Here is a 13,110-nt window from a genome sequence, read left to right on the forward strand (position 1 = left end):
TCAGTGTAAAATGGCGGCGGCTGGGAGCCGTGCGCGGACATAGTACGCGGTATATCAGCACCGCACACCATGGCTCCCACTCCCGCCAATAACGCCGGCTACGACATCATGGCGTCAGAGGCGACAGCGGCTGTGGAGCCCGCGGAGGCCGCCACCTGCCGCAGCACTGATGACGGCGGGCAGAGCCTGTACCTGGCGGAGAGGGTAAGAGGAGACGGCAGCTCCCTGCTAATATGTGGGCGAATGAGAAGCGCGCCATGATGGAGACTGATGTTTTAGAGTAGGCGCGTGTTACAGCCAATCTGTGCACGGCTTATATTTTGTTTAATGTCTCTTCAGTTTAGAAGCATCGATCTGATTGGTTGATGAGCAGTAAACTATTATTCCAGCGCTGCTATAATCCTGGGGTTACAGTGGTGACGGTCATCCACTTCTTATGCCATTCTCTGTGAGACCCCCACCTCCCCTCACAGAACATTTCATGGCTCCTCCTGTGGTGCAGGCTCCAGTGCAGGCCTCCATGTGTTCCTGTAGTCAGTGTTGTGGTCACAGCCTCTTTTTTTTCTCATGTGAATTTTGTAGCAGATTCTGCTCCGAAATCAACACGGAAAACCACTTTGAACGCTTCTTGTATGAGCTTTTATGGGATTTTTTTTAAGCATGCTAACCCTTCACGATGCAGCCAATTATTTTCTTTTCTTTTTGTCTCACAGCCATAACTTGTATTTTTCTGTGCACATAGACATATGAGGACTTGTTTTTTGCAGGACGAGTTGTGGTTTTTCATCGACACCATTTTACCACATAGATAGTAGTGATGGGCGAGTAGCATGGTTGCTCGGGTGCTCGGAGATTTAGTTTTCGTCGTCTCAGCTGCATGATTTGTGACTTGTAGACAGGCTGAATACATGTGGGAATTCACTAACAAACAGGCATTCCTCACATGTATTCAACCTGTCTAGCAGTCGCAAATCATGCAGCTGAGACGACGAAAACTAAATCTCCGAGCACGCCAACATACTCGGAGGACACCCGAGCATGCTCAGGAAAACCCGAGCAACGAGTATACTCGCTCATCACTAATAGATAGTGTATGGAGTCCGAATGTGACAGCTCGGTACATGGCATTGTGGCCATTTTCTGCTACTGCAGCTTGGTTCTTATTAAAAGTTATGCCTGTTTCACACATCAGTCTTTTCTGTCAGTCTCAATCCGCCAAAATAGCGGAAAACGGACTCGCAGGCGGACTGACAGAAACGGGGGTCGGCGGATGTACGGATCCGCCGATGTTAAAAATTTAAAGGAGCCGCACCTGGGGAAAAAGAAAAAAAATAAAAAATTAATACTGGCGGATGTAGTGAGCGGGCATCTGCGGTGAGCGATCATTTTGCGGGATGTGAGAGCATGGAGATCGCGCGATGAGAGAAATGGGGCTGGAGATCGCGCGATGAGAGAGATTTTCATCCAGCAGCCAGACAGAATTGCGGGTTAAAACAGAAAATAGCGGATCCAGAGAGAGAAAAAACGTTGCAGGGTCCATCAGGTCAGCGGACGCCAAAATATTGGCGGATCCGCAAAAATGCGGATGCTAGGACGGCCATCAGTCAAAATCCGCCGATAATGAAAGTCAATGGGGAAAAAACGGATCCGCAAAGAAAAATGGCGGATCCGTTTTTTTTCCAAAACGGCAGATTTTGACTGATGGTGACAAACGGATGTGTGAAGCACTATGCGAGAACGGCTGATTGGTGGGAGTGCTGGTGATAGACCTTCACAATCTGATACTGATGTCACGAGTAATTTAGTTCTGGACAATCCCTTTAATCTGGCCTGTAGCTTTGGTTGGAAAAGGTGACAACCCTAGCTGTTGTCCACTGTTATCTGCATGCATAAATGCGCTGTAATGTCATGTATCTAGCTGACTACATCGTTAGGGGGAAAAAATATGTAGAAAAAGGAAGCCTCTGTCCCCTCCTCATCCCACAGCTGAGCCTACTGAGTAGTTGGGTCATTATCGTGGCTTATTCTTTTATTGGGATTAATTGCAGGACAAGATGTATTTCGCTCAGCCAGAGAGCGGACAAGGTCTGCAGTTCTATATTACACCCCCTCCTGAGCTGCTGGAAGATGTTTTGAAGGAGCATTACAATAACTTTCCCTATGTGGCCTCCATCACTAAGATGAAGAAACTGCCATCGGGACATTACTTGTGCTTGGAAAACTTTGAAGACGTTCTAGAAAGAAGGCAGGCCGCCAATGCCAAGGAAAGAGAGCGGGTAAGTGTGTTCTGCGTTGTGAGGAGGCCAGGGTGGTAGTGGTGGCAACGGGCTGTAGTGTTCCCACACCCTGGCGCCCCACAAATGAAGTATAATGTCCCTTCTGCTGTATGTGCAACATGCACAACAGAACACTCACATTAATTGCCGGAGTCTCCTCAGCTTCTGTCATTCTGGCTCCAGATCCACGAGTCTCATAACTCCATTCTTTACTCATCAACAGGGTTTTCATTACAGATGTGGCACAGTGCATACATAGTGACATTCCCAGGGCTTTCCCCTGTCTTACCAGCAATCCCTGGTCTTCCATCCTGGCAATTGCCTCGCTGGACAATCCCCGTCCCGTCCTGTGACGTCCGGGCCTTTAGGTCCACCAGCTTCCTCGCATTCCCCTTGTCCGGTTTCCAATGTTCCAATGGAAAAGGTAAAAGGATCGCCGTCTCAGCTTCGCCTAATCCCAGCCCTAAGCCCCGCTTCCTCTTCGGAAAGGTTTCCTGTTTATATTGTTGACCGCCACTCAGCTTGGAGTCCCTTCTTGCTTTAGCAACCTCACCCCCCACAGCTATCAGACTGTTCTCTTTTAGGCTGTGTGCACACGCTGCGGATTAGGTGCGGATTCATCCGCGCAGATTTTGTAAAATCCGCAGGTGAAACCGCAGGTCAAAATACCTGCGGTTTTACCTGCGGATTGCTCTGCGGTTTTGCCCTGCGGTTTTTCATCTGCTCAATGGAGGAGATGGCAAACCGCAGCAGAATCCGCAGAAAGAATTGACATGTCAATTCTTTCTGCGGATTGAAAACCGCAGATAATCCGCGCGGAAAATTCCGCACCGTCTGCACTGCGGTTTTTGATTCCCATAGGGAATCATGGTACTGTACACCGCAGCAAAAACTGCTGCGGGTCCGCAGCGGCCGAAACCGCTGCGGAACCGCAGCAAAATCCGCAGCGTGTGCACACAGCCTTACTGCTGCATCATTACTGCCCTCTAACCAGGAAGTCCTATCGCTATATCCTACAGCTCTTCACTACACCCATCTGTAACTCCTCCCAGCCTGGAAAACCCCTTATACTACCTATGTCATCCTAACACTCTTATTCCCTACCTCTAGTGTGCCCCCACTGTTCTAGTCCCTGTTCTTTGCTATGCCTAATCTTACATATAAGACATACCAAGTGCATACACTCTGTCAATCCCTGCACTAGCTCCCCATTACCCAAAGACTCCAGGCAAAAAACCCTAACCATGACATACAAAGCCATCCACAACCTGTGCCCTCCATACATCTGTGACCTCGTCTCCCGGTACTTACCTGCACGCAACCTCTGATCCTCACAAGATCTCCTTCTCTGCCCTCTTATCTCCTCTTTCCACAATCAGCATACAAGATTTCTCCAACGCATCCCCCCCTACTCTGGAACTCTCTACCCCAACATATCAGACTCTCGCCTACAATGGAAACCTTCAAAAGGAACCTGAACACCTACCTCTTACAACAAGTCTACAACCTGCAGTAACCACCGATCCACCAAAACTGCAGCTCTACCCTCACCTACTGTATCCTCACCCATGCCTTGTAGATGGTGAGCCCTCGCGGGCAGGGTCCTCTCTCCTCCTGTACCAGTCGTGACCTGTTTGTTTAAGATTACTGTACTTGTTTTTATTATGTATACCCCTCCTCACATGTAAAGTGCCATGGAATAAATGGCCCTATAATAATAAAAAATAATAATACACATTACAGCAACATTAGCACATTAACAGTCACAATCACTATGAAACCGCACACATTTAATATGAATACTCTCCAAAGAGGGGGACGCATATGACGGCGTCTGTCACCTTACACTGTCTCCTTGAAATCTTATTTTAATTCGAAGAATCTTTCTTCCAAATAATTAAAATGAAATCTAATGTAGTGCTGAACAGGAAAGGACTTCCTGCTGCTGTGGTTGGGTTGCAGAAGATTGTCTAGCCTTTGGACCTGACCTGGCATTGTTTAAAAGGGTTGTCCACAGAAAACTTATTTTTTTATTCAGTACTATGTAACTTGCTATCATACTTTAGTTAGAAATGCTCCACAGATGCCCTCCTTTCAACCATTGCTCCTGACAGCCACCCCTCTGATCCTGTGCTTAACACATGAGAGCGTTTTCTTTTACGGCACATGACCGGGAATGTGAGTGATGGGGCAAACTGATTCATGTCACTATCTAGACCAGCTCTTCTCACTCATGGCCCATGCGTAGACCGCTACCTATTTGAAGTGAGTGGTCTGTCAGCCCCACACATCCCAATCTTGAGTCACCTGCCAACACCGTTCCAGACGTGGAGCTGCAAGTGTAAGCTCCGAGTCTAAACCTGCAGCGGTTACATGCCATCAACACTAGTAGATCTACAGGGGACACCAGCATGGGTATGGAGGAGGTGTGTATGGTTTTTATTAAATTTAAAAAAAATTAAAATCTCTCAATATCGACTATGATGTGCCTTGTCAGTAGAACGTCTTTGTAGGCTCAATTTTTAATGTCTAACATGTACTTACAGATCAGAAATATCAACAGCGGGTTTTCCAAATTGAAAACAATTGTGCCATTGATCCCCAAAGACAGAAAACCAAGTAAGGTGGACACATTAAAAGCTGCCACAGAATACATTAGACTTCTTCATGACATCTTGGAGGAAACTGGAGGTTTTGAGGTGAAGACCTGCACAGATTTAATTTTATTCGAACCATGTGTAAATCTGGCCATGTACATAACATTCATTTTAGCTGAATCCTTTGACTTTTTGGCTGAAACTGGCTGACTATATAATATGTGAGGGAGACGTCCTAACTCTCAAATGTCCGGGAAGAAAAGAATCGATTTATACGCTTGAGCCCTAAGACTAGATTCCCATGAAGAGTATTTGAGCACAAAAGTTCATTGAGGGAAAAAAATACACAAAAGTTCCCGCTAAGAGGATAGGATATACAGTTGTGGCCAAAAGTATTGACACCCCTGCAATTCTGTCAGATAATACTCAGTTTCTTCCTGAAAATGATTGCAATCACAAATTCTTTGGTATTATTATCTTCATTTAATTTGTCTTAAATGAAAAAACACAAAAAGAATTGTCCTAAAGCCAAATTGGATATAATGCCACACCAAACATAAAAAAGAGGGTGGACAAAAGTATTGGCACTGTTCGAAAAATCATGTGATGCTTCTCTAATTTGTGTAATTAACAGCACCTGTAACTTACCTGTGGCACCTAACAGGTGTTGGCAATAACTAAATCACACTTGCAGCCAGTTGACATGGATTAAAGTTGACTCAACCTCTGTCCTGTGTACCACATTGAGCATGGAGAAAAGAAAGAAGACCAAAGAACTGTCTGAGGACTTGAGAAACCAAATTGTGAGGAAGCATGAGCAATCTCAAGGCTACAAGTCCATCTCCAAAGACCTGAATGTTCCTGTGTCTACCGTGCGCACTGTCATCAAGAAGTTTAAAGCCCATGGCACTGTGGCTAACCTCCCTAGATGTGGACGGAAAAGAAAAATTGACAAGAGATTTCAACGCAAGATTGTGCGGATGTTGGATAAAGAACCTCGACTAACATCCAAACAAGTTCAAGCTGCCCTGCAGTCAGAGGGTACAACAGTGTCAACCCGTACTATCTGTCGGCGTCTGAATGAAAAGGGACTCTATGGTAGGAGACCCAGGAAGACCCCACTTCTTACCCCGAGACATAAAAAAGCCAGGCTGGAGTTTGCCAAAACTTACCTGAAAAAGCCTAAAACGTTTTGGAAGAATGTTCTCTGGTCAGATGAGACAAAAGTAGAGCTTTTTGGGCAAAGGCATCAACATAGAGTTTACAGGAGAAAAAAAGAGGCATTCAAAGAAAAGAACACGGTCCCTACAGTCAAACATGGCGGAGGTTCCCTGATGTTTTGGGGTTGCTTTGCTGCCTCTGGCACGGACTGCTTGACCGTGTGCATGGCATTATGAAGTCTGAAGACTATCAACAAAGTTTGCAGCATAATGTAGGGCCCAGTGTGAGAAAGCTGGGTCTCCCTCAGAGGTCATGGGTCTCCCAGCAGGACAATGACCCAAAATACACTTCAAAAAGCACTAGAAAATGGTTTGAGAAAAAGCACTGGAGACGTCTAAGGTGGCCAGCAATGAGTCCAGACCTGAATCCCATAGAACACCTGTGGAGAGATCTAAAAATGGCAGTTTGGAGAAGGCACCCTTCTAATATCAGGGACCTGGAGCAGTTTGCCAAAGAAGAGTGGTCTAAAATTCCAGCAGAGCATTGTAAGAAACTCATTGATGGTTACCGGAAGCGGTTGGTCGTAGTTATTTTGACTAAAGGTTGTGCAACCAAGTATTAGGCTGAGGGTGCCAATACTTTGTCTGGCCCATTTTTGGAGTTTTGTGTGAAATGATCAATGTTTTGCGTTTTGCTTCATTCTCTCTTGTGTTTTTTCATTTAAGACAAATTAAATGGAGATAATAATACCAAATAATTTGTGTTTGCAATCATTTTCGGGAAGAAACTGAGTATTTTCTGACAGAATTGCAGGGGTGTCAATACTTTTGGCCACAACTTTATATAAATCTCATGCCCACTGTCTTTATTATATGCTGCGGAAAGTGACCTGCGGTGTCATTTTGTAAATCTGCAATACTTCAATTTTTCTTGTGGATTTTCCTCGTAGACTTGAAAGAGACCGAGGACAATCCGCAGGTTAAAAATGAACGTACATGCGATTTCAGTGCACAGTGGGAAATCAATAAAAATTTATAAAATGTAATAAGAAGTTTACAAAGCAAAATACAGTAGTTTTATTTAAAACATGATATACCAAAAAAACACAATCTGCAGCTGAAAAAAACTCTCCAAATAAAAATATACTCAAAGGACCAGGGAAAAATGTGATCATGACCCAGGATAAGAAGAGATTCAAGCAACAATCCTAAAAATATATTAGTTTCTATTGGAAAACTATTTAGAAACATATAAAATAACAGGGTAAGCCTCAAAAAGGACACACAAATGCCTTGGGAATCAGTAATGTTATACAAGGATCCACAAGAAAAAATAGGTACAGCGCTATAAAGGGTATAATTATCCCTACCCATAAGGCTGAATCCAGTGAAATACCCAGGTTGAAGAACACCAAGTCTAAAACCGCACCATGTGAATGAGATTTTAGAAATCTCAATCGTTCTGGTGTTCTTGTAAAACGCTGCATTTGTTTTACGCATGCAAAGAAACAAGGCAAAAGTGCATAAAAAAAATATAAAATGTGAACAAGCCCTTACAGAGAGCTCGGTAATCTGGCCACGGGTTAAATGGCTAGCATCAGAGTTATCACCAGTCAGGGCCATTAGAGTAAGAAGCGATAGAATTTTACCTAATACTCATGTGCCTGCTATGTAATAGCAAAGCAGCTAAAAGTGACCACACAACACAGGGAAGGAGGGACGTTATTCGAGCCCTTAGGCCAGGATCACACATGAGAGGAATACGGCCGAGTCTCGCATGTTAATACCCGGCACTCAGGATCGGAGCGTGCGGCTCCATGTATTACTATGCGGCCGCACGCCCCACTCCTGAGTGCCGGCGGCAGTGCCGGGTATTAACATGCGAATCTCGGCCGTATTCCTCGCATGTGTGATCCCGGCCTAAGCGGCAGTACTGCTTTACTGTTGTAGACCACCAGCTGTTGCAAGCCTACTCCTCCAGACATGCAGGGAGTGGTAGTTTTGCAACAGCTGGAGAACCGCAGTATGGAGGCCACTGGTCGAGACAGGTTTTGAGGCAAGCAAATGGCGGCACTCTTCTGTCTAGCACGTTTTGTCTATGTTAGCATGGTAATAGTTGCACAGTGCTTCTTTGTTCTTCTCTACCTTTTTAGAAAGTTGACGATGTTCCTGATGTAGAAAGTCCTGAGCCGTACATTGGGCCATTCCCTGTGAGGCCAGACTTCGTGAGCGCCGTATCTGCCGGACTCCATGTAAAACCTCTTGGAGATATTCAAGCAGGAATGCCGTTCATGGTTAAGACTGAAGACCCCACAGGTTTATGGAGGGCCTCGGGCATGTTTCCTGGCTATCTGGGCTTTTTACAAATTCAGAAGGATGGCAAACTGGTAAAATGTTTATTGTTGATAACTAACTCAATACCTGTTCCATTTATTTTAATGTTTCCAGTATTCAACCTAAACAAAATGAACCAAAGGGGAAATCTTCTTGCTTTTTTTGTTTTTTTTTGTTTTTTTTTTTAAGATGGCTCTAATGATTATTTCTCATTCACTTATTCTCTGGATTAAATTATTCTATTATTTACTGGTATGTTTTTCTCCCCCCCCCCCCCAAATCAGGCGTTTCAGAGCAGTTGTTAAGCAAAGCTTGGTATTCTGTATACATGGTGAGTATACAAGTGTAAAGCTGTATTTTTGCTATCTGGGTCTCTCTAATGGTGTACTGATCTTTTAAGAATACTTATAAAGACATGTCAAATAAAAAAGTAAGGACACTCCATGAATATACAGCTCTGGCAAAAATTAAGAGACCACTTCCAAAATGTTCAGTTTGTCTGATTTTTCTCTTTATAGGTATATTTTTGAATAAAATGTAAATTGATCTTTTAGTCTACAAACTTCTGACAACATGTCTCCGAATTTCCAAGCAATAAATTTTGTATTTCTTTTCTGACAAAGAAAAATGGTCAACATTAAAAAAAAATAGTGCTTGCAGACCTCAAATAATGCTTAGAAAACAAGTTCATAATCATTTAGAAGCAACAATACTAATGTTTTAACTCAGGAAGAGTTCAGAAATCAATATTTTGTGGAATAACCATGATTTGTGATCACAGCTTTCATACGTCTTGGCATGCTTTCCACCAGTCTTTCACACTGCTTTCAGGTGACCTTATACCTCTCCTGGTACAAAAATTTGAACAGTTCTTCTTTGTTTGATGGCTTGTGGCTATCCATCTTCTTCTTGATTACATTCCAGAGGTTTTCATTGGGGTTCAGGTCTGGAAAATGGGCTGCCCATGACAGGGATTTGATGTGGTGGTCTCTTAATTTTTGCCAGAGCCGTATAGTTAATCCCATTGAAAAAAGACCAAATACTAAGAAGTTCTGTCAGAGGATAGGAATGAACAAGGGGAACGTGCATGATCCAGTCTACCCAAAAGCAAATATTTCCCTCCTTGAATGCCATTTTATTCATCCACTGAACCAAATTCAGATAATAACTTTACACATAAATAGAAACAAAATGAACATATACCCTGCTACAACTAAAATCAATAGGGCATAGAAATAATATGGGGATCTTGGTAAACACTTTTCAATTAAAGAAGAGTAAAATCCATCCCGCGAGCACCAAAGCACACTCAGTCAGGATGGTCCAACTTATACTAACACTTTGTAAAGTGATAGCATTACGTCCCTTTTCCACAAGTCCATGTCTCTTTTAACCCTTTACAACCTATGACGTATAGGTACGTCATAGGTCGCCTCTCCCCTTTGATGCTGAGCCCGCACCTTTTTTTGGAACATGACAGATGATTTTTGGACTAAATTTGTCAAAGTGAGCCCGTAACTCTTAGACATGCTCCATAGATTGCACTATACTACACAATTGGGTGTCATCTGCGAAAATAGAAACAGCACAATCAATCATATCTTCTGTTATTAATAAGTAGGTTAATAGCAGATCCCTGGGGTCCTCCACTTACCAGCCATTCTCAACAACTCTCTGGGTGCGGGCTTTAAGCCAGTTTTCAATCCAATTATAAACCTTACATCCTAAGCCTATACCCACTCAGTTGTTTATTAGGTTGTGTTCACACGTAGCTTTTTTTTTGCGTTTTCGCGGCAATTTTAAACGTGCGAATTTGCAGCAAAAACGCAAAAAGAAAGCACCCCATGCAATCCTATGCGATTCCGCACATGCTGTACTAATGCTGCGGATTTTTCCATTGCGGAAAAATATGCAGCATGTTCATTCTTTGTGCGGAATTGCGGGAAAATCTGCACACATAGGAATGCATTGTTCTGATAACTTTCTGCATGTGGCTGTGCCCACCATGCGAAAAGTAAGCAGAAAATTTGCGGATGGTACCCAGGGTCTGGAGGAGCGGAGATTCTCCTCCAGGCTCTGGGTACCATATCGCTGTAATAAGTAGAATTAAAATAAAAAATATTGTTATTCTTACCTTCCGATGTCCCTCGCAGCGTCACCAGGCCTTAGCGATGCTCCCGCCATCTCCCATTCCCAGGGATGCCTTGCGACAATGACCTTTGATGTTGCGGTCTTGCGATGCCGTAGTGGTCTCGCGAGACCGCGACGTCATCAAAGGTCATTGTCGCAAGGCATCGCTGGGAACGGGACTTGCCGGGAGCATCGCGATGATCGTGAGCGCTGCGCGGGACGCTGGAAGGTGAATATTACACCTTTTATTTTTTTTTTTTTAACATTAGATCTATCTACTACTGATGCCGCATAGGCAGCCTCAATAGTAAAAAGTTGGTCACATCAGTCAAACACTATGTTTGACGAGTGTGACCAACCTGTCAATCAGTTTCCCAAGCGATGCTACAGATCACTTGGAAAACGCTAGTATTCTGCAAGCTAACTACACTTGCAAATCGCTAGTTTTTCCACGGGAAATAGACAGGAATTTAAAATACGGTTTTCTCGCATATTTCTCGCGGAATGGAATTCCCACGGAAATTTCTGCGGGAATTACACACGTGTGCACATAGCCTTAGTGATGATCGTACGTGCTCGGATAATATGTCTGAGTCCCCGCTGCTGCATGTCTCGCCGCTGTTAGACAGCCGCAACACATGCAGGGATTCCCTGTTTGTTAGACAATCCCTGCATGTGTTGCCGCTGTCTTAACAGCGGCGAGACATGCAGCTGTGGGGACTTGGACATATCATCCGAGCACGCCGAAGTCACTAAGATAACACCTTATCAGAGCACGTTCGCTCATCGCTAATGTTTATATGACAGTCAAATGTGTTTGCCAAAAAAACACATTACCCCCTGTTACTCATCTGTTTTAGTAAGGACAAGAGTTGCCCTACAGACAATTATGGTGATTGCCTGCAATATTATAATATTTATTATAATCCCTTATGAACCCCTTAAACATTTTCCCACAGTGGCCGTTAAGCTTACTGGTCTATAGTTACCCCAAAAAAGATAACACATGAGCTTATTGCCATAGCTCAGCTCAGTACTAATCCCTACAGAGTCCTCACAAATGACATACGGGGCAGCACAGTAACTGAGGAGTTCCTTCCCCCCAGGTCGTTTTCCATGTTTTTGTTTTTTCTTTCTACTTCTTTCACAGAGCCATAACTTTTTATTTTTTTGCAGCGGAAATACACTAAAATACAATAAAAACGTATATAATTCACATATTACTGAATCTATAAAATTTTATTTAAGCAAAAGGAAGTTTACAAAAATTTTTTATTTATAACACATCAAACTAAAGAGACAAAGAACACATTAAAAACAGAATGAAAAAAAGCCAGTAACGTATTTTAGTAAATTGTTGCAGAAATGCTGCCGAAAATCTGCATCATCAAAATACTTAGCCTTAAGGCCCCTTTACATTTAGCAATGCACCAGCGATCCCGACCACGACACGACCCGGTCAGGATCGCTGGTGCATCGCTAAATGGTCGCTAGTGAGCTGCTAAACAGGCGATCTCACAGCGATGCAGCGACGCAGCAGCGGTCGTTACTTACCTGTCAGACACGGCGATCCTGACGTCCTCCTGCCCGCGTCCACGCGTCGCTCGTCGGCGCCAGCAGGAAGCTGACGACGAGAAATGGAGCTGCACGATCTCGTGCGATCAGCGATAGACAGCGGGGTAGCCGGTCGGAGGTAAGTATCACACATAGCGATCACAAAATCGGTGATGCTTTTAGCGATATTGCTAGCGATATCGCTGTGTAAAACCTCCTTTAGTCTAAGAAATGTGCATAGCCCCACTTTTAGGCCTCATCCATACTTGTGTGTTTGATCAGTATTTTTTGGAAGGGGGAAAAAAAAATCTGAACTTTTCTTCCTCAACTGCAGGTCAACAAAATGACCACTAGGTGGCAGCAGTGCATACACGACTGTTCTTCATCCCGCGGATCGTGTCTTCCAGGCGCCTTCTGTTCTCCATCTCCCATGTAGTGCAGGCTGATACTGAGCTGAGGTTATTGTGTCGGCTCTTTTCTAGAATGAAACTTTTTGGTCAGTTTTCCCTTATGCTCAATGAGCTACCGGGACAACCCCGGCTACTTACAGCGGCCACAGATGATTTATGTTATATCTTTATATATGTGGAATAACACTCTCCATGTCCTATTCTTTCAGGGTTCTGAGGACATTACATGAATTCTGAAGAACATATATTTATTTATTTTTGTTGTATGAAATGTCTTTATTTATGTAAAATGAAATGCAAAATTGCTCTCTTATGTTAAAATAAATTATTTTTGTCAGGCAGGTGTTGTGTGTTCTGTACATTCCTCACAGATAATGCGGCCTGGGTACAGAATGTTACTATTAGGGTATGTGCACACGTTGCAGATTCGTGTACTGATTTTTCCACTCGGAATCTGCAGAATCCGCAGGTCAAAATGCCTGCGTTTTACCTGCGGATTTCTAGCAGATTTAGTGCAGATTTCCCCTGCGTTTTTACACCTGCAGATTCCTAGAGTGGAATAGGTGTAAAAACGCTGCGGAATCCGCACAAAGAGTTGACTTGCAAACCGATGCGTTTCCGCACGGAATTTTCCGCAGCATGTGCACAG

At 43.8% G+C, this 13,110-nt stretch overlaps 1 protein-coding gene across 2 annotated transcripts; it reads left to right on the forward strand.

Annotated features, from left to right (window-relative positions):
- Positions 1-12,802, forward strand: FIGLA (folliculogenesis specific bHLH transcription factor). Of its 2 annotated transcripts, none has more exons than XM_073569069.1 (6): positions 1-204; positions 2,049-2,276; positions 4,823-4,975; positions 8,187-8,420; positions 8,652-8,698; positions 12,386-12,624. In XM_073569069.1, the coding sequence occupies exons 1-5, from the start codon at positions 70-72 to the stop codon at positions 8,670-8,672; spliced, it is 771 nt and encodes a 256-aa protein (XP_073425170.1). In that variant the 5' UTR covers positions 1-69; the 3' UTR covers positions 8,673-8,698; positions 12,386-12,624. The 2 variants fall into 2 exon arrangements, with proteins under 2 accessions (XP_073425170.1, XP_073425169.1); XM_073569068.1 differs by lacking the exon at positions 12,386-12,624 and adding an exon at positions 12,671-12,802 and having other exon boundaries at positions 2-204.
- Positions 12,803-13,110: the final 308 nt, after the last annotated feature.

This window comes from Dendrobates tinctorius, unplaced genomic scaffold (genome assembly GCF_039654945.1).
Source record: "Dendrobates tinctorius isolate UK_male_01 unplaced genomic scaffold, ASM3965494v1 ptg000022l, whole genome shotgun sequence".
NCBI lineage: Eukaryota > Metazoa > Chordata > Amphibia > Anura > Dendrobatidae > Dendrobates > Dendrobates tinctorius.

What these genes read in the sequence shown, in the direction of transcription:
- FIGLA (XM_073569069.1), top strand. Translation starts at nt 70, where the DNA reads ATGGCTCCCACTCCCGCCAATAACGCCGGCTACGACATCATGGCGTCA. An exon ending in ATGCCAAGGAAAGAGAGCGG is followed by an intron (nt 2,277 to 4,822) that starts GTAAGTGTGTTC and finishes ATGTACTTACAG; the next exon opens with ATCAGAAATATCAACAGCGG. An exon ending in TTCAGAAGGATGGCAAACTG is followed by an intron (nt 8,421 to 8,651) that starts GTAAAATGTTTA and finishes CCCCCAAATCAG; the next exon opens with GCGTTTCAGAGCAGTTGTTA.